The sequence below is a fragment of the Cotesia glomerata genome, linkage group LG5 (assembly GCF_020080835.1).
Source record: "Cotesia glomerata isolate CgM1 linkage group LG5, MPM_Cglom_v2.3, whole genome shotgun sequence".
Taxonomy (NCBI): Eukaryota; Metazoa; Arthropoda; class Insecta; order Hymenoptera; family Braconidae; genus Cotesia; species Cotesia glomerata.
Window position 1 is genome coordinate 5665319 of NC_058162.1, and position 23017 is coordinate 5688335.

The 23017-nt window shown below is 26.0% G+C and overlaps 1 protein-coding gene across 1 annotated transcript in view; it reads right to left on the reverse strand.

Moving 5' to 3' along the window:
* Positions 1–4801: 4801 nt before the first annotated feature.
* Positions 4802–23017, reverse strand: part of LOC123264856 (ras-related and estrogen-regulated growth inhibitor-like) — a 37446-nt gene continuing 19230 nt past the window's right edge. Inside the window, exons 4-5 of the mRNA XM_044728377.1 lie at positions 10287–10468; positions 4802–5778 (exon numbers count right to left, since the gene is read on the reverse strand). Coding sequence (XP_044584312.1) covers positions 5520–5778; positions 10287–10468 — 441 coding nt within the window. The 3' untranslated portion in view covers positions 4802–5519. The remainder of the gene's footprint in view (positions 5779–10286; positions 10469–23017) is intronic.

Here is a 23017-nt window from a genome sequence, read left to right on the forward strand (position 1 = left end):
ATATATATATATTAAATAGTAAAGAGAGTTTTGTTTAGCTTACCTCGGTTAGGGAGTTATGCGCATGTATTAAATTTCAACTCTCGCCCGAGGCCAGACACGGTTAGGCTGCCCAGTCTCGAGTCCAGCCTCGTATCTCTCGATGGCCAGCCTGCTAGATGCTTAAGGTGCAAGGTGCAGCACAACTACGACCTACGACCTTGGATAAGTCACGAGCATCCACTGGAGTCCACCCTCGACATGCAGATATCTAGTCGGTGAATAAAGTGTATGAGAGGGACCATGGACTGCTACCCCAACAACAGACCAGCAGTCCAATGATCTCCATCTTTTCCTTTTGTTTATTTTTGTTCCACCAACCGGTACCGTGTCTATTTTATTTTTAAAATTATTTTTGTACTGATAAAAATATCGAGTCCCATAAATAAGTTTAATTAGCTGTGGATTTTTAATTCAAACTTTTAGACTCTGATAAAAAAAAAAATAAATAAAGAGCGAGTGCGTGCACGGATGAATCGGGTAAAAAAATGTAGTTTAGGATTTCCAGGTGTCTCAGGACACGCAAGTCAACTATGTATATGTACCAAGAGTCGTGTCGTAGCTCTTTCTTATATACATAAAATACATAAATACCTAAAACAGAGAAATAAAATAAATAAAAGGCCAGGGCACATAGACATTCCACGTAGACAGGTTGAGGTGTCGTATTACCAACTGTGAGTTCCCCAGTTTACAGTCTCCAGTCTCCTGGTCTCTCTGTTCTCTGTTCATTTCCTTCACGACAACCTACTACGACAACTACGACTAGGAGGTTTCTTTAACAAAACTTTTTTAAACTCCAACAGATAAAACTTATATTCCTATTGCGTCGATAAAACTCACTTTATTTATAAATTACACAAATTACCAGACATTTGAAATTTTTTTTTTCTCTATCACAAATCAATTATTTAAAAAATGATATTGAAGTCGACAAACATTAGAAATGTTTTCTAGAATTTCGCAACAATAAAATTATTTATGAAAATTAACTTAGCAGATTTTTTATAATTTTAAGAATTTTTGCAACTAATAAATTATGACAAAAAAAATTTATATCGACGTTCTAATTAGCAAATTGTCTAACTCCATTTTAGAGAATCTTCAATTTCTACGAAAAAACCAATTAGTTCAAAATTTATTATCACTTTAAAAAACCATTTAATATCTTTAATATCTGATAAAGGTATAGTATTTTGATTTAAATCATTTAAATAATTTATAATTGGACTATTGCTACATCAAAATGTTTAAAAATCACCCTCTAAAAAATAAGGAGTTAGACAAATTGCTAATTAGACCGTCGATATGTAGAAATTTAAATAAATTAAAAATGCAATTTGTTAAAAATAATTATTCGGAATAAATTTGTTTGTTAAATAAAATTAAAAGAGACGGCTAACATTAGTGTCATAAATTAATGAAAATTAACTTAGCAGATATTTGATAATTTAAAAAATTTTTGTCACAAATTATGAACAAAAAAATAAAAAAAAATACTTGACATGTAGAAATTGAAAAAAAAAAAATTTTTTTTAATTTGACAGTAAATTTTTTTATTGTGATTAATTTGTTATAAAAATTTAAAAAATTGACAATTGTCAGCTACTCAGTACCATAAAAAATATTTTTTTTTTAAATTTGCACTTGTAATTTTTATAATATTAAAGTTAACCAAAGTTTTTAATTTTTTTCAATTTATAAAATTAGAAATAAAAATTAATTCAGCAGATATTTAATATTTTTTAGAAGTTTTTTAACAAAAAAATTATTGCAAAAAATATTATAAAAAAAATTGACATGAGGAAATTTTAAAAATATAAAAATGTAATTTTTTTTTAATAATTTTTTGGAAGAAATTTGTTTGTTAAAAAAAAATTAAAAAATGGCCAAGTGACTGCTAACTTTAATGTCATAAATTAGAACTAAAAAATATTTTTTTAAAAATGGACATAGTTTTTAAAGTTTTTTTTTTTAATGAAAATTTTTTGTTTTCATTTTATTGTAATAAAAAAAATTCTAAAAATATTTAGATGTCGGTCAATTCAGTTTTCATGTAATTTTTTACAATATAGTGAAATCTGATATCTTTCAATTTTTTTATATTTGTAAGAAATAAATTACAATAAAAATTTTCACTAAAAATTTTTTTTTTATTTTTGCGCGTGGAATTTTTTAATTTAATTTTTTCATAATATCGTCAAAAAGTCCCGACAAAATGGCTCATCAGTCGACTCATTTATCACAAAAAAACACTATCGATTATTGGTTAAAATTAAGGCGCGCTTTTTAAATTAATATTTTATTTAATGCGATAGGCGAAACTTCAAAAGGTTATACTTTGCCGATTCAATTCGACAAGGTTGGCTGACCTGTTAATCTTTCTTGCTTTTATTCTTCGGATAAGACACTAGAAGAGATGATGAGAAGAATATGTAAACCCTGAGGGTAACGATAGGTGCAACTATTACTTTATATTTATAGTTTTATTGAAGTTCAAACCTTGCTGACATTTGAAAATAATAAATAATAAATGGTAGGATTTAATAAAAAAATTCATCAGAGCTTTGACACAATTATTTAAAAATTCTTTTTTTCCGATAAATTATTTTCTATTTAAGGTCTGATGCTCAAATTTTGGAGTTTAAAATTTAAAAAAAAAACTAAAAAGTGTAAACATGTTGTATGTAATAGTTTAATGAAATGAAATGAATAAAAGGAATGCCTTGGCCCGAATAACTATACTATAAACTATAAATTATATAAACTACACAGTAGAATTGCAATTATTTAGACCGCGTCTGCACGGTGACTTCTTTTATGTCAACAGTTTGACGTTTGTTGACATTACATATGTATTACATGTATACACGAGTAGTCTATATAAATCGCTTAAGAACTCTCTAACTCACGTCAATTAGTCATAAGTCATATATATATAATAATAATAATAATAATAATAATAATAATAATAATAATAATAATAATAATAATAATAATAATAATAACAAGTAACTGAGCTATTTTCAACATGACCGATTTGTTTGATATATAATACAACTGACAATCTTCTCTACGACTTTAACAATAAACATTATCTCTGAGCTTGACACTGACCCCATTTACCATTATAAATATTATAAAACTTTTAATGATAGTTTCAATAAGTTTGTTTATTTTTTCAATAGGAGAGGTTTTATTATAATTGTTTTAGAATAAAAAAAAAAACAGGATAAAATTTAACAAAAAAAAGAATTTATTTCTTCAAATTATGAGAAGTGACTAGCACTTAATTACAATCGACCAACATCTTCCTCTTCCTTGACAAACAAGGAACTCGATTGCTCAAACATATACACACGCACATTACCGCTGGAATGTATCAATAATCATAATATGCTTCATCATTGTTTGAAGGTATTAACAATAATTATTCATCGGCTATTTACAAAATTAATTACAACACATTTCTATTATCTTATATTGCGTAAAAAATAAAGCACATTCATTTTACAATAATCATTCTTAGAAAAAAAAAAAAAAAATTCAAATATATATTTATAAATTCTTAATATTAAAAGTACAATTATTATTTTATAAATAATTATTTTAAAACACATGACTTTGATGAAAACTTGATATATAGTGTACAGTATAATAAATCACAATTTTTTTTCTTATTTATACAATTTAAATATTTATAATTATAATTTTGATATTAATAATAGTTAAAATAATAATAATAATAATAATAATAATAATAATAATAATAATAATAATAATAATAATAATAATAATAATAATAATAATAATATTAATAATTAATAGAAAATACAATCAAGTTTACATAAAAGTCTCTTTCTCTCTTAGTAAGTTTTCATTCTTTCTTTCACGCAAATATTCCAATCGTGTTTTATTATAATGGGTGATTCTCTGTAAGGACGTCTTAAATCTGTACAAAATTGTCCGACTAAATTATTTTTGATTTTATTAGAAAAAAAATTAACAAGGTCTACAAAACTATCAGCTTAATCATAATAAATAAACAGCATTTAATTTTTGCTTTTTTGATATTTGTGTATCTTTTGCCATATAACATCACAGGGGACTGTTTTTTTTTATCACATTGAGAAAAATCAAGCCAAATATTTCAATGCATTCAACTTTTCAAGTTCTCAATGAATATTTATATTAATTAGAATAATATTAAGACTTATGGAACCAATTTTATAAATAAATTATAGATAAAAATAGCTGCCAGGGGACTGAGTTTTGAAGTGGCCCAGACACATATTTCCAGCACAAGCGATGCTTTGACACTAAATAAAATGGCGATAAAGCGCTAACAGACCTATGGTTATTAACTCAAGGCTAGTTAGATCCTTATAAACCTGACAAAAAGTAAAATAACACGCTGAATTTTTTTTTTGGCTTTGAACTTCTGGCAGGGGACTGTTCTTAAAATGCCTGGGACAAACTTTGGTTTAATGAATTTAATAAAACAAATTAATTTTCGGTACTTTTTATTGAAGAAGATTGTTAGTTAACTAATTAAGTTTATAAACAATATGGACCAAATTATATATTATTGACGAATAACTTAAAATTTAATCTTAAAGTTTTAATTTTGGGAATGGGACAGCCCAGGGGACTGATATTTCGGTGGTTTACGAATTTATCGTAATTTATCGCTCCAAATAGAAATGTTTTTTTACATTCGTAACAAATTTTTTTTAGTAATAAAATAACAATTTTTCTAATAAAAAAATGCCTGGGACAGCAAAAAACATCCTTACAGAGAATCACCTATATATATTATTAAAAATAGTTTATCAGTTTATTTTCACTGTATCTACCTACACACGATTACTCAGACAACAAAAACACACTTTGACACTTAATAATAGACACCGAGGTCACTGAGTCGGTGAGCTTTTATTCCATTAACCGGTGATAATAATTCCGACTGATCTGATATATTATAAATGACAGTAAATAAAATATATATTGTAAGGGTATAAATGTCCAGTCGGCGTACAATATATACAAGGCAAGAAAAAAACAACTTTTTAATTGAAAAAAGTACCCCGGGATTGTCACGACGCTTTATAATAATCACAATAATTATTATACTTGAAATTTTTTAAAAAATAAATAGCTTTTAAATATTTATTTTAGTAAAAAAAATTCCGATGAAAAATTACAATAAGTTGCAATTAAAATTCAGGTCCCAGTAGTCTTGGCTTGACTCAAAACACCAATAGAAAAAAAATAAAAAAATGTGACCTCCGATTACTCTGCTACCGAGTCCAAGTACCAGAATAACCTTTTTACAACCTTACAGAGCCTCGTAGGATGGAGCTATTGACAATATATCAGCGATTAACATAGCCGGTGCTAGTGAGAACGATAACGTCGGTGGTAAGCTCGGGCTCGAGAGGTTTTTCATCTTCTCCGAGGAGGAGGAGGCACAAGAGGCGTCATATGCTGAGAGAGGGTCTCTTTTTTCTGTCCTTGGTGGTGTTTTTTCCGAATATCGTCCCCAAGACCCGTGAGACTGAGTGCACACCCAATTTACGCCTTATCGGTAATGCGCGGAGGAGTTGGACTGATCTAGCTTCCCTGAGGAGTCCTTGAAAGGCTAATGCTGCTCCCGCTGCGCTTTCTGCCGCGCTGACCTCGTAAAATTGACAGCCGTGTGTTAATGACAACTGCTGGCCTTCATCCACGCATACTTCTCTGCAACACAAACATTTTCCGAAAATTAACATCTTTTCATTTTTATTTTCAATAAAATTTACTCTAATCTTTACTATCTTCACTCATAAAAAAAATCGACTTAATTTAAGATAAAAATTCTTTAACCAAAAATATAATTTTTATGAGTTTGATGATCTTGAATTAAATAAAAAAAAAAAAAAAAAAAAAAAAAAAGTGCCATTGGGCAGCGAAATGGAAGTAGATTTCCTACTTAAATAAAATTACAATACTAATAATACAAATAATTCAATCACATCGATGGAATCCCTTCTCCCTAAGTTAAAACGAATGGAATAGTAAAATTTCATTAAATATAGGAGAATAAAATGACATGAAAATTAAAACTTGTTTAATGGGCTTTAAAATGCAATTTACAAAAATTCGATAAGTTATTTAATTAAAAAGTTATCAGCGATAAAAACTGCCAAAATATGAATTTTTACAACTTTGAAATCCTATAATTTTTTAACTACTTGACGAATTAAGCTCATCTTTGAACTTTACCTTGGTATTCGTCTTAAAATTAAGTATGTTGAATTTGGAGAAGATCCATAATGAATTAGAGACGCTATCGTCCGAACAAGCCGCGTTATATCATATATGTATACATACTAGGGTGTGCCAAAATTCAACTTCCGTGATGGACCTATTAAAATTGGAATTTTGAGTTCTGCTTTTAACAGGAGTTATGTTTAGGCATTTCCTGAGATATTATGAGGGTAAGGGATTTATATGATTTTCAGAGAATTTTTTAACAGGAGCTTTGTTTGGCCATTTCCGCTGAAATTTCAAAATTTAGCCAGAAGTACCCAAACAAAGCTCCTGTAAAAAATTCTATTGTAATGTTAAAAGCGAAACTCAAAATTCCAATTTTAAGAGGTCCATTACGGAAGTTAAATTGTGGCACACCCTAATACATACATATATAAACTTATGAACCATATGTATTTTATGAATAGTCCGAGCTATCTAATAATTTTTTCTCGCATATTCTATAAACTCACATTAAGATGATCCTCTCCACAATCCTTTCCTACCAAATATCTTGTTACGTGAATGTGGAACGCTTCACGTAATAATTACCGTAACTCCTATTCTTTCCCGCTTCACAGCATTATTTAAATTTATGTTCGATGAACTGAGTCAGAAAATAGCAAAATTTTTCGAAAGTTCTGCCATGACGACAAATGCAATACACTGAGAAAACAGTTTGTTTGGCTCAAATGCGCAGATTTATTTGAAATAAATTAAAAATATATATGTAATGTTAACAAATTTCTTTTATTCAAATATATATTACTTTGAATCAAATACTACCTCGTTTTGGTTTATTTAACTGAATCGACTCATTTATTTCATTTAAATAAAGATTTGTTAACTATTAACAAATATCACTTTAAGTAAATTACGCTTGGTGTCGATACGGTCGCCACTGTTATTTCTCGACGTGATTTGTAAAAAATAAATAATGAAAATTAACTCAGTTTACAAATGTATTTTGTTTAATTTTTGTAGAAATAAATAAAATAAAAATATATATATATATATATATATATGCTTAGACAAATATGTATTGAAATAGTTAACTATAATAGACATTAATAATTATGATGCTGAAGTTAGCAGACAGCTGTCAATTTTTTTAATTTTTATTACAGATCAACGATAAAACACATATTTTAATGCACTTGTAATTTTTTTTTAATTTTTAGACGTGGAACTTTTTAATTAAAATTTTTTCGTGATAATTTTATTATTATAAAAGTCCTAAAAATTGACAGATGTTTGTTAGTTAATGAAAATTAAGTTAGCCGTCATCTAAAAATTTTTAGAATTTTTTTTATTGAAAAAATTGTTACAAAAGAAATTTTTTTAAAAAACTTCATTCGTAAAAAACTTGAAAAATTATAAGTGCAATTTTAAAAAAATATTTTCTAGATCTAATTTAATAAATAAAAAAAAAAAATTAAAAATTAAAAACGTCGACTAACTTTATAGTATTATTGTTAATTTCAGTATAATTAATAATTCCAAAAGAATTGCCCATTCAACCCCAAACGTTCGATATGTCTACTTTTACTACTTTCCTAAAACTAAAAATCATTGTTTTGAGTATATTCAAACATACCATTTATTTATAGTTAACAAATCTGATTTGGTTGAAATATATCATTGTTAGCACCAAAGAAATATTTGTTAACTATAAACAAATCTGGATTTCATTCAAATATACTGTAACTTTGTCTCAAATAAATCAATTTATTTGTATCAAATAAATATTTCTTGTGATATTTAAATAAGAGATTTATTTATAGTTAACGAGCCTCATTTCATTTAAATGAACTGTTTTCTCAGTGTAGTTAGATTTCTAAAAAAAAACTCGAAAAATTACAGTATATAATGCAACGTGGCGCTTTGTGATGAAAACTGGAAAAATTACAGTTTCAAATGTAATTATTACAGATTTTATAAGAATTACATTGTAGAATGTAATATTTAAATTGAAAGCTCTGAATATTAAATTAAAAAATTGAATTTAAAAAAATGTTATTTCAAACTGTAATTTTTCTAGTTTTGATTTCGACGGGACCGATTTTACATTTTATACTGTAATTATTCGAGTTTTCTTTTTTTCGTGTATGAAATCTATTAAAAAATATTAAACAATTTCTTAGTTCAAAAATTTATTAATTTGATCCAGAGTGATCAAAAATTATATTTTTGGTTCAAGAATTTTTATTTCCAATTAAGTTAATTTTTTATCAGTGTTCATATTGATCAACAATTAATTAACTGTGTCTTTTATTAGACTCTGGGTCATCAATGCCAATAAAATTTTATTAAATTTCATAGAAATAGTGTAAAAATAACTTTGGATAAAAAAAAACTAAAAGAGAGAAAATCATCCCTTTGTTAATGATAATAAAAGGGAGAAAGATTAGCAGAATTCGTGGATCCGGTATGAGTGTAGGTATATATAAATATATATAATAAGAGGCAAAGAGAAAATAACATGTGGAGCCTCCTACGCAATTTCAAAGTCTTCGAATAATATCCACTACGTTGTTAGTTGTTCCGGCGAATTTAATTGCACTCATAAATAACATTTTGTGTTTCGATATATTTTTATTTTTTCTGCTAGTAGTGATGGTAACACAAGCCTTTATCTGTACTTACATCGAGAAACTTTTAGCTATTTTTTTTTATATTTTAAAAAAAGAATTAATTTAATAATTAAATATAATATTTTTGACAGGTGTAAGATAATATTAAAATAATTAAATGGTGTGTTAAACCCGATGACTCGGCGTCAGATTTCTTGCGTCAAGTGCCCTCAAATAATATAAGAGAGTTGGATTAAATATTATATTATAGTGATGCAAAGTAACATTATGATAAGTTTAAATAAATTGTAATAAAAATAAATATGATCGCGTGAATGGTTTCTAGGTGAAATTACTCGAGTATCGACCACTGCCGGTTTTAAACATGAACATACACGGTTGTGCAGGTACAGGGTGTGTCATTCGATTGGATATCTGTTGATCGTGCGGTCTAATGTTTTTTATAAATTTGCTAAACTTTTTGTTTTAAATAAAACAACCAACTGTTCTTCTCCTTGTCCCGTATTATTTACTCTGTTATTTTATTAATCGAGGGTGGGAATTATTTATAAAATAGTTTTAAAAGATGTCGCGTGCAATACAACTCCTGGTTTTCGAAATCGTTCAGGATATAAACACGAAACTGAAACTAAAGATCTTGTTACTTAGGTTTTCTTCATTTATATTATTTTAGTTTTTTATTCAATCAATAGCCAATCAATTAATTACTATAATAACAATTGCAACAACTAGAGGCGGAATATAAATAATAATTAAAAGGTTCGTGCTACTGCATACAGCCAGAAATATTATTTGAATTTTAATTGAAGATACTCCTTTCACTTTTATTAACTCTTATTGTATGTCATTTATTTTCTTTATCATAAATATTAATATAAAAAGAGTCCTAATTATTATTTTTATATTGATAAAAAAATAAATTTATTTCAAGAAAAATTTTTGAATCAAAAATTGTCATTTTAAAAATTTTTCTACTTTAATTAAGACGATAAATTTCTTAAAAATAAATTTTTTGGTTAAAGATTTTTTTTCTTGAATTAATTTACGATTTTTGGATTTAATTTTACAAATAAATGATTTATAGAAAATTATTTAAAAGAAATTGTATCTATAATTTTTTTAAATTTCTACAAATGGAATTTTTTTTCTCATTACTTATTTATTAAAAAAATTATTATTATTTTTGATTCAAGCAAATTTAACTTAATTTAAAAATTTTTAAACTTTAACTAAGACACTAAAATTCTTAAAAATAAATTTTTTAATTCATAAATTTTTTTCTCTTGAATAAAATTAATTTTTTATAACTACAATTGCTAATAATTTAAATGCAATTAAATAAACTGTTTAAAAAATAGTTACCGAGCATGATCGAGATCACGTTTATTTCCAAGTAAAAGAGCAGTAAAATAAGAAGGAAGTCTGAGATCAGCGAGCTGTTTGAGCAAGCCCCTTGCTTCTTGAAAGCTGCGCTTGCACGTAACGCTGTAAACAATGACAAAAGCTTCTCCCCATCTTATGTGCGAGTACAGACATCCGTTTTCCTGAAACACAAAATCATACCGCATATTTTTAGCCTCTATAAACGCAAAAACAATAAAAATAAAAATAAAGAGTAATGAGTAATGAAAATCCTTTATGTGTTCCTTTAATCATTCTTGTTCCACACGGACGTATGTGTGTTCACAGCTCCAAATTACCAACAATACATTATTCGACGGGTCATTCGTGGGCGTCACGAATTGCACGAGCTGTTCTCTCTTTTATTTTTTTTTGCCTCCATACTCGGACAATGCATTAAAGAAACAAAATAAAAGGTAAATTAATTTAAATTTAAAATATTTTTTTTATGTTTGAGTAATCGGTTTTTTTTAGACGAGAAATTCTTGTTCACTTGAATTCTTTATTTTTGTATTTTGTATTTTGTATTGACGCAAGTTCAGTATAGAGTGTAGTGTAAGATAGCTAATGTTACCTCCCGGCCCGCGGCGATCGTTATTCACCGGTAGGAACCCCCCAATCTCCAATCCCAAATGCAACTCGAATTAAAGATCGCGTGTAACACGGCGATAAATGGTAAGAATGAATGAGGATGAGTCGTACATGCTCCATGGACATTAAACATTTAACATTTAACTTTAAACTTGTTATTCCTTTTGGAGTTTATTTTTAAACAAAACTACCACCGGAATTCATTTCAAGTTTTTAATTTCAATTTTTGGCATTCAAATCTAATAAATAAATAAATAAAATAAATAAATAAAAGTCCACTTATTTTTTTTGGACATAAAACTTGATTAAAAAAAAAATATTCACAATGATAAAAGGATTTTTTTATATTTAATAAACTTTATTAAATTATTTTTTAACATCATAGAATTTAATAAATATTTATTAACAGTTAATAAATTATTTATTAAAAACGATTTATTAAATGTTAATACATATTTGTTAACAGTTAACAAATATTTATCAACAGTTAATAAGTAATTTATTAAGCACAATTTATTAACTGTTAATAAATATTTATTAATGGTTAATGAATATTTCTTAACTGTTAAAAAATATGTATTTAAAATAACAAGCAAAAATAGCAATTTTTTTTTGACACTCTTTATAATTCTATGGCTGGAATACATGATAATAATTAAATTCACTAAATAAATTAGCCTTTTTAATATTTAAAAATATAAAAGATAATTATGAGCTGGGGTATTCCATAGTGACTGGTGGGACATTTGACTCTGGAATTCTATCAATTATAAGCTTTAAAAAGGCCATTCGGCTGCCGAAATGGAAGTAGATTTTCAAATAAAAGAAAATTGATTTTTAATAAAATAATATAATAACATCAATAATGTATAACTTATTTATGAATTAAAAAACAAAATTCAATAATAAATTTAAAACTATTTAGAACAAATTTTGGAAAAAATTAACTTTTGAAGAAAAAGTTTCTCAAAAAATTGCAAAAGATTATAAAATTTGAATTATAAATGACCAAATTTTTTAATAACTGCTTAGGAACAACAATTTGCAAATCAATCAGATGTTTGAAACCGGATAAAATTTTAATTGAAGAAAACAATATATAGAACTAATTTGTGACATATTTACTGACGAATCACCTGAAAACATTACACGAAAGACTAATCATTATCGTAATTATTGAATTTACATCATGATTAAGCTATGATGCAGACAATAATTCTAAAACGGCTGCAACAGTAAAACTGTTTCATTAAACGAATGCTAAAAGGAGTAATATTGAGGCTATTACCACTTCTGAGGAGTGGAGAGTGAAGCTTATTAAAAGAGCTTTTACGATACATTTTACCGACGATTTTGATATCTTGTCTCGATCAGTAATTATATCAAGTTGAAGTAGTAAAAACATCAATTTTTACGATTTTCAAAAATTTCAAAATCCTGTCATTTCCAAATTACTCGCCCGATTAAAACTCATCTTCGAACTTAACCTTGGTCTTGATCGATAGATAAAGCATGTTGAGTGTGAAAAGAATCGGTTATAAATTGAAAACGCTATCGTGCTGACAAGCCGCGTTATATCGTGTATATATATATATATATATATATATATATATGCTCATATATATATATATATATATATATATATATAAATACATACATATATAAACTTTTGAACTATATACATTTTCTGACTCAGCTCGACAAACTGAGTCAGAAAACGATTTCGCTTTTCAAAGTTGCGTCATGAGGACGGCTGCAATAGTTAGAATTTTTATAAAATCTACTAATTATGTGACTGAAACTTATACTATAGTAAAATTTATCTTATAATATAGAAGAATAACTAATTAATAACATCCCTTTGTCAAAAACCTCCATTACTTTTCAAATTTCTCGTAATTATCATTTGACGGAGTGTGACTGGTGGGACATCGAAAAATCCTTTTCTCTTATATTACCGCGGTATACTTAAAATCCAATTTTAATTCGACTACTAAACTTTTAAAAAATACTTCCCTCTCAATAAAAAATTTATCCTACAAACATTCAATATTATGAAGAATTAGACTGATTACCTACGTAGAAACAATTAAAAAAATTTTTTTTTATTGTGACTGGTGGGACAGGCATTTGTGACTGGTGGGACAAGTACAAAATGTCTCCATCAAGTTGTTTATTAAAAAGACTTTTATATTATTTCAACCTTAGAAATATTATTGTTTATATATTTATCTATAAATTATTTAAGATAATTAAAAAAAACTAATTAAAAAACACAAATAAAGAATTTAGCATGCTGACAACACGATCTTGATAAACTTAGGTGTTAATTAATAACGAACATAAAAAAATTTGTTCTTAAAACTATAATAATAAATATGTTAGTTAATAACAAACATTAAATGAATTTGTTGTTAAAACTATTAAAACAACATTTGACCCGGATACAAGTTAGTACGGCTGAAAAGTTACTAGGAGAGAAAAATCCATTTTCTTATTGATTAAAAAAAATTTTCTTTACAAATTAGTAAAATATAAACTTTTAATAATAAATTAGGATTTAATTAGAATGAATTAAAGAAATTTTAAAATTTTGGTCATTTTTCCATTTTGCATGGAATGCCCCAGCTGTAATAGAATTAATTTGGTATTTAACAATAAACGTTATTATAATGTAATATAGTTAATGCAAATAATTTATAAAAATGGTTTTTGTTTATAAGAATCTTCATATCATATGACATTGCAAGCAAAACAAATTCACTCAATAAAATATTTATTAACTGTTAATAAATATTTATTAACTATTAATAAATATTTATTAACTATTAACAAATATACTTTCCTCCCAAATAGATATTTATTGAATGTTAAAAAATATTTATTAAAATTTAATAAATTAAATAATTCTCTTCAAATAAATTAAATTATTAACAATTAATAAATCCTTTTTATCAGCGTATTTAATTTATTTAATTATTTATATTGTCATCTTTCAGATTATTTATTAGCATACTTTATTTTATTCCAAAGATTTTTAAAATTCTATTATTCTGTTTCGCGTATAGATTGGTGGGCGTTCAAAGACGGAGAAAGAGACGGAGACTTCCATCAGTGGAAATGCACCCACGCAAATCGATTCTCAATAGTGTAGACTGGGGACTACACTGCATAACAATATGTTCAAATCTTTAGTCAAGCTATTACGATATATATACTTTATATTGTCTACAGATTTGTATTGCGTAGATATTGTGGAGTTGATGCAGTATTCGCTAGATTTAGATTCAGATGGACAATGTCCGATTAACGGGTTGACATGTACTGAACTTTTACAATTACACACATTTACTCCTTCACGTATTTTTTATTCTTTACACGAAAAAAATAATAATATAATTCACAATATAATCATAATTTTAATTTGTTTTGAGTCCACGTCATATGCTTACATCATTGCATTATGAATTAGTTCGTTTAATTATTATTATCAACATAAATGTTAAGATTATTTGTATAAGATTATATACTGTAAGGCCCTTAGGGAGCTTTAGCTTCAGGGTCTAAATTGTTAAATAAATAAATAAAAAAAAGTGGAATAATTCTTTTTACATTAACAATAATTGTGTAGTTTATCATTGTTGGCAAAAGGTGAGTTCATTGTAATTAAAAAAAAAAAAAAAATAAATAAACAAAGTTATAATAAACCTGAGTCAATAAGTATCTAAAAATAACAAGTTGATTCATTGAGAAAAAGATAAAATGCAGTACTACCGTAAGCGCAACCGAGTAGTATAAAATGTATGAAAACAAGAAAACGGATAGGAAGTAATAAGTGCAAAAAATGTTTTAAATGTTTTTCAGTCTGAGAAAAATCGGAACAGTAGGAACCCGGTAAATGGTTGCGGACATCCCGCGGCGTAAAGACTCTTCGTGAACGCCCTCGTTACCGCTCAGATAGCGGAGCGCTTCCTCCTCCTCCTCCACGTACAGTGAAACAGAGAAATAGTTAAGTACAGTAGTAAAGAGCAACCGGACAGTATATAAACGTAGTAAAGTTATATTATATAGTATATCGTAAGAATGACTTGAATCATCCCGCGGTATTACGAGCTCGTTTGCCCTCTATATAATCGTTAATACATATTTACTGCATTTACTATATTTACTACTCGTTACTCAGCAGAACAGTTGCATAACCCGTCTTCACTAACTTCACCAACTTACCCATCGGTAAATGCCCCACTATAACGCTAAATACTCTGTTATTATATTATAATATTATTAAATTATAACTCTCTTGAATATTTAATATTAAGGATTACTCGAGCTAGATAAGAGATGACTCTACTTAAAAAGACAAACTCTAAATACTCAAGAGTGATAACTATAACTACAACTATATAATAAGCATGTGAGATGGACTCTGGTTTCATATAACTCGCTGATGTTAGATAACACATTCTCTTCCTCAATTCTTCTTTCCGTTTATTATTATTATTATTATTATTATTATTATTATTATTATTATCATTATTATTATTATTATTATTATTATTATTATTATTATTATTATTATTATTATTATCATTATTACTAGCAACTTTGCAGTCACTATATGACTGCCAGGACTTGTGAACTATAAATAAATAGATTTTGCTTTTTTAAATAATGACTTGTGTTAAATTGCAGTGTACTTTTTTAACTATTGACGTTTTTAAAGATATAAGCTCATCCCGATGTTACACTTATCAAGAGCTTTCATTTGAGTACCTACATGCATTTTGATATATTTTTCATATATACATATATATATAATATATATAAATATATGAAAAATTGACGTGGGTACTCAAATGAAAGGTTTTGATGAGTGTAACATCGGGATGAGCTTATACTTTTAAAAATGTCAATAGTTCACAAGATACAAGGTCGTTTCTTAATTATGTTAAATTCTACTGTAATTTTTTAACTATTGACGTTTTTAAAGATATAAGCTCATCCCGATGTTACACTCATCAAGAGCTTTCATTTGAGTACCCACATGCATTTTTATATATTTTTCATATATACATATATATATAATATATATAAATATATGAAAAATTGATGTGGGTACTCAAATGAAAGGTCTTGATGAGTGTAACATCGGGATGGGCTTATATCTTTAAAAATGTCAATATTTCACTAGATAAAAGGTCATTTCTTAATTATGTATCTAGAGATATAGCATTTTTGAATGCAGCCTAAGTATATATCATCATAAATTGACTATTGGTGAGAACGATATAAAACCTTCAAAAGGCACAACTTCAGGTCAAGACCTCTCTATTGATACCAAATTTAATCATAAAAACCTATTTTATCATATAAACACACTGGCCACAAAATTTTTCTTATCCTCTTAATAATATATTATTATTATTATTATTATTATTAACTATCTGGACATATATACGCGTTAGTAAAGATAGTAAGGTAATAATATGAGTAGCCTAGATATCTATTGTAACAGTTAAATAATAATATCGAGATCGAGATTGAGATCCCAATCTCGATCCCGATTGAGAATCAAGAATTTAAAATTAAATACTAAGTGTAGGTTTATGTTTGTAATTTCAATCAATGTTATAATTAGCCGAGAATTATGTCAAGATATCTATCTACTGTAATTCATCACAACAGCCTTTATATTTTTTTTTATTTATTTATTATTATAGTTACGCTTTATTTGAATTGTAAATTAACTATACATCCTTATTATCTATTTATTTACTAATCCATTTTACATTTTTATTATTTATTATTGCGAAATCGATATAGAATTTTACTTTATTAGCTTAATTCGATTCTCTCTCAGTATTACGTAATTGCTCTTTACATGTTTAAATATTAATAATAAATTTTATTGTTATGTATTGGGATTTTTAAGAAAAAAAAAAAGGAATGTATTATTTATAAATTCCACGATTATGTAATGATTTATTGTCAATGACATTTTTGCAATTAGCATTACATGGTTGTGATTCAATTTTGATTTTTTATTTTGAATAATTTTATTGTGATTTCCGTGTTATTAAAATACTAATAGAGTTACATAATTAAAACATAATTAGATAAAATGAAAATAATCAATTTGTGATTATGATTAATGATTACTTAACCTATTATCCACTCATTGGTCTAATTCCATCATCATATAATAAATATATTAGAATATAATCAATGAGAGAGTCTTTAATTGCATTCTATTCTCAACTAAGTAATAATTTCGTTAATTTTAAAGGAAGAAAACATCAACATCTTTCATAACATTATTTATATAAACATAAACACAAATAAAATGAAATTTAAATGATGATGACAAGAAACGATGGATGAGCTTGCTTACTTTTGTATATTACATATTTGCTTACACAATACATCAGTCTATACATATATGTACTTACATTCACAGTCCAATTGCACTGATATTGATCGATCAATAAATATTTATGAGCAATTGAGAGAGTTTAGGGACATACAAACCATTTATTTAATGTTTCAGTAATCTAAATATATATATAAATATACCAAAGACTGTTTTGTAAGATAAAAATATTCTAGGTTCGAAGATTATTTTTCAACCAATATTTTATCAACAGTAAAAAAATAAATCGACGGTCTAATTAGCAATTGATCTAACTCATATTTTAGAGAGTGATTTTTTAACTTTTTAATGTAGCAATAGTCCAATTATAAATTATTTCATGAAAATAAGGTTAGTCGACATTTTGAAATTTTTAGAAATTTTTTATAGAAAAAATTTCAATTTAACAATTAAAAAAAAAATTTCATATGTAAAAAACTTGAAAAACTATAAGTGAAATTTTTTAAAAATATCTTTTTAGTTGTAATTTAATTAATAAAAAAAATCAAAAATTTTTAGACGCCTGTTAACTTCAGTGTCATATTATTTTAATGATCCAAACCCATACCGCTTTCAATATTATATTGAATTGACCTCTTTCAGATATTAAATTGTTTTTTAAAGTGATAATAAATTTTGAACTTATTGTTTTTTTGTACAAATGGAAAATTCTCTAAATGGAGTTAGACAATTTGTTAATTAGAACGTCGAAATTTATAATTAAGATTTATTGGAGTTTTAAATACCAAGATCACTGTAGTGTGAAACTGTAAAAATAACATTATTTTTGAGACATATTTCAACTATTACAGTTTCACTTAAAATCTTTTTTAATTTATAATAAGTAAAATATTTAAACCTTTAAATTTTATTTTCACATCTAATATCTCACACTAATTTTTTCTATAAATTCTTTAGATTTCGATAACTGAGCTAGAGAGTTTGAGAATTACAGATTCAGCTGTTATACTTCACAGTATATTTATTATTATCGATAATTAGTAGCTCACACTTTAAATCTTATTTTTCCAATTAAGAATACATTTATTTTGATAAAACTAAAAAATTCATCACCGATAAATCAAAATTTTGAAAGTTTCAGTTATTAACTATTAATTTCTCAACAAATAATTTAAAAAATAGTAAGTAACTTCTAGTTCAAACTTTCCTGCAACTAAAAATACATTCGAAGTTGTAAAATTAGAAATTTCTAATTGTAATTGCATTCTTACAAGATACAGTCTTAATTATTACAGTCAAGTGTAATACTTGCAGTTTTACTAGGGATCTGTTTTACCCTAAAAATTATAACACCTTTTTTAGTTTATAATAGTAAAATGTTCAAACCTTTAAATTTTCTTTTCACATTTAATATCTTACACTTTAATTTTTCGTATAAATTTAGATTTCGATAACTGCAGTTAATGCAGCTCATGAGCTTAAGAGTTTGAGAATTACAGATTCAGCTGTTATACTTCACAGTATATTTATTATTATCAATAATTAGTAGCTCACACTTTAAATCTTATTTTTCCAATTAAGAATATATTTATTTTGATAAAACGAAAAAATCCATCACCGATAAATCGAAATTTTGAAAGTTTCAATTGTTAACTTATTTTATTTTACTTATTTAACTTATTTTACTGTATTCATTGTATTAGAATTTAGTGATGATTGAGTGATTGAGTGACTGAGTGTTTAACACACTACATTATATATACTACTTTATATATACTACTTAACACACTACTTTATATATTATATTAAGATTTTTTGTATCAATTTTGGATGGCTGCAAGGAGTTTCGACTTCATGGCCAATTAAATAAATAAATAATAATAATAATAATAACTATTAATTTCTCCATAAATAACTTGAAAAATGATAGTTAACTTCTAGTTCAAACTTTCATGCAACTAAAAATACATTCGAAGTTGTAAAATTAGATGTTTCCAATTGTAATTGAATTATTACCAGACATAGTCTCAATTATTACAGTGTCAAGTGTAATACTTGCAGTTTTTTCTCCGAGGAACCTATTTTTACTCTAAAAACTATAATTTATCCCCTCCTCTTCTTTCCATGTGGTTTTGCGTCTATGTTTACGAGCAATAAAAATGTTATAAATAATAATTCAATTTTAGGACTTTTTTTACTTAATGATATAGGTGTATAATTTGCGTCAGTCTGAATGCATTCGTAGGTACAGTTATTGAATTACGTTCTGGCAATATCTTTGACCTACTACCGTGTACTTGTTCGTTTAATATTTATTTTTTTAACTTTATTTAGTTCCTTTCTTTATTTTATTTTTTATTCTTTATTTTTCATACCAGCAGAGCCCAGAGTTGGCTTTTTCGCTCTTACTCGCCTTTTTATTGCGCTTCAATGCCCCTAATTACTCCCGGGTCAAGATTACAATCTTCCTTATTAATTGTTATATATATTTTTAAAACGTTTATAATTTTTTCTCTCATACCAGAAGAGCTTAAAGTGTAAAAAAAACATTATTTTTAATCTCCAAAGAAAGTTTTTATAATTTTATTTATTATGATAAATAATACGGAAATGTAAATACACTAATCGATTTGCTTATAATGGAATTAGAATACAACAACGGGGAAGAAATAGTATTACTTTTCTCCCGCGGAATTATTTTTTTTTTTTTAATAAATATAAAAGTATTATTTATTGTATGCAATAGAAGCACCGGGGCGTAGACGATCACGAGGATCGATTGTTGCTAAAGTAGTTCGATTAGATTCGACGGCCTATACTATACTGTTTTTAATGTCCGCACGTACGGATTATCAAACAGCACGATTAGATCCATAGACTTTTTTGTAATATCGATTTAAGATGTAATGCAACATTGCAAGAGTGGTAAGTGCTGGTATCCACTCGATTTACTAACTATATTTATTGTACTGTATTGACTATATTGACGACCTACCAAGTAGATAAAATTAAAGTTAGATATGTAATAACTAGTACTAGCTTTAATAATGTTTACTCTTATTTAAAAAAACTTAATTTATTTTTTAATAAAATTATTTTTAAAAAATTCATATAAAATTATTAACAAAAATTATTGAAATAAAATTATTAAAAAAAAAAAAACAAATATAAAATTTTAAAAGAAATTTATTGAAAAAAAATTATTTTTAAAACAATTATTAAAAAAAAAAAAAAATAAAAAAGTATTAAAATAAAGCTATTAAAAAAAAAAATTATTAAAAGGAATTTAATATAAAATTTTTAGAAAAAAATTATAAAATTTTCCGAAAAAAATGATTAAAAAATAATTTTTTTTTTAATATATTTATATTAAATCCCCTTTCTTACCTTCATTTAAATAATATTTATAATTAATGTTTTAAGAACAGACACATTAGCCGGAAAGCACGTTTAGAAACTGTTTCCAATACGTGGTTAGAATAGACCAACATTAATTATCTTTCTATTTTTTTTTTTTTTTTTTTTTTTCTAATAACACATTATATAAATTAAATTATTATTCCCAGTAAGTATGACATATACTACCTTATAATATTTTTTCTATCCAGCACACAATTCAAAGTTCAAATTAGTAATTGGACTATTTATTTTAATTACCAGGTCAAAGTTTATTATTTTATAATAACAAAATAATTTAAAATTAACAACATCAATGGTTATTTTTTGTAACATTTAAAATAAAAGATTACCGATTATTCATACACGTTGAATAAATATTTATAAAATGTTAAAGATTATAAATGTAATAAATATTAAAATAAAAAATAAATGATGTATGAGTTTAACATTTAAAGTATAAAAACGCGATAACATCTATTAGCAAATTAAACTCATTATACGTTTGGTATTGGTAAACCAAAAGATTAAATATGTAAACAATGGAAAGATGGTTAATCTGAAGAGGAATACGCGTAAGGTATGCACCGTTACATCCAACAGATCCAATAAATAAACGGCCTCTGTACTGCTGTATAGTCAGGAAGCTTTTGCTTCTGCTCCACTCTATACAAACAAACATACATACGAACATACGAGGACACATGTGACTACTATACAAATGACAATATACCTTACTCGCCTTCTCATATTATCTCCACGTAACGATTCTCTAACGATTTGTACGTACGTGTGTACAAAGTCGTGTTTGAAAAGTGCCGACGCCAAGTCGCGGACAAAATGCTCCATGAATTAACTATATGTTATTTATCCTCAAACATTCCATCTGTATTTTTTAATATTTTTTATTTTAATAGTGCAATTTAATTGCTCGACAAAAATATTATTTCGTGTTCAGGTGCAATTAATGTGCGGATGTATATGTGATGGTTTGTGGTTGATGGTCATTGCTTAACGCGAATTGATAATGCGGACAGTAATCAGGCACGGAATGTAAGTGAAATAATTATTACGGGGAGGATGGACGAGAATATAAATAAATTTTAAGAAAAAATAATAAATTAAAGACAGGAGCAGAAGCATGCTCTGCAGGAGATATTCTTAAGAATGGACATAAAAACTCTCGTCAATTGTATTTTTAATTAATATTATCATACTAGCAACCTGCAGTCACTATGTGGTTGCAAATATTTACGAATTATTAATAAAAAAAACTTTGGCTTAGTGATTTTTTATGTTTATCATACTGTACGTAGTTTAAGTACGTTTTAAATAAATTTTAAAAATAATAGTGCTATCACAGGATCATTTACAAATAATTTAATGGACAAATGTGACAGAACAAATTTATAGAACCAAAAAACTATTAAAAACTCCTCCAAAAAATTGACTACTAAAAAATATATAAAACCAAAAGGCACTAATTCTTATCAAGACCTTTCTGATGATACCAAATTAAACTATAAAAATTTCTTTAAAAATAATAATATGCTCGTCACGAAATTTTCCTTTTTCTCTCAATTAATTAAATCATAAATAACTATCACTAAAAAATATCAAACTCAATTTAAGATAAAGATATACCCGTTACTAAATCTTTCTTAGTCTCTTAATTATATAAACTAATTTTTGACATATAATTACATTCACTTGTACAAAATAAAATTAATAAATAAACAAATTTTGTTTATCGCTAAATTCGTATCTATTTATAACTAATTCAAAAACTTATCATAATTAATAAACTATTTTAGAAAAGCATATCGACGTTCTAATTAGCAAATTGTCTAACTCCATTTTAGAGAATCTTCTATTTGTACGAAAAAAACAATTAGTTCAAAATTTATTATCATTTTAAAAAACCATTTAATATTATTAATATTTAATAGAGATATAATATTTAGGTTTGAATCATTCAAATAATTTATAAATGAATTATTGCTACATCAAAATTTTAAAAAATCACCCTCTAAAAAATAAGGAGTTAGACAAATTAAATAAAATTTTGCAACCTCAAAAAGCCGTTTGAACGGAACTCGGCGCCAGATTCTACCGAATCTGTGGATTGCTAATTAGACCGTCGATATGAAACATTGAAAAGGCACAACTTTAGGTCAAGACCTTTCCAACGATACCAAATTTAACCATAAAAACCCATTTTATCATATAAATACTGGCCTCAAAATTTCGCTTATTTTCTTAATAATGTAGATAATACAATCATTATTGTCCTTCTCGGCTAGTTTTAAGTGCCAGAAAGTTTATTCTTTTAATT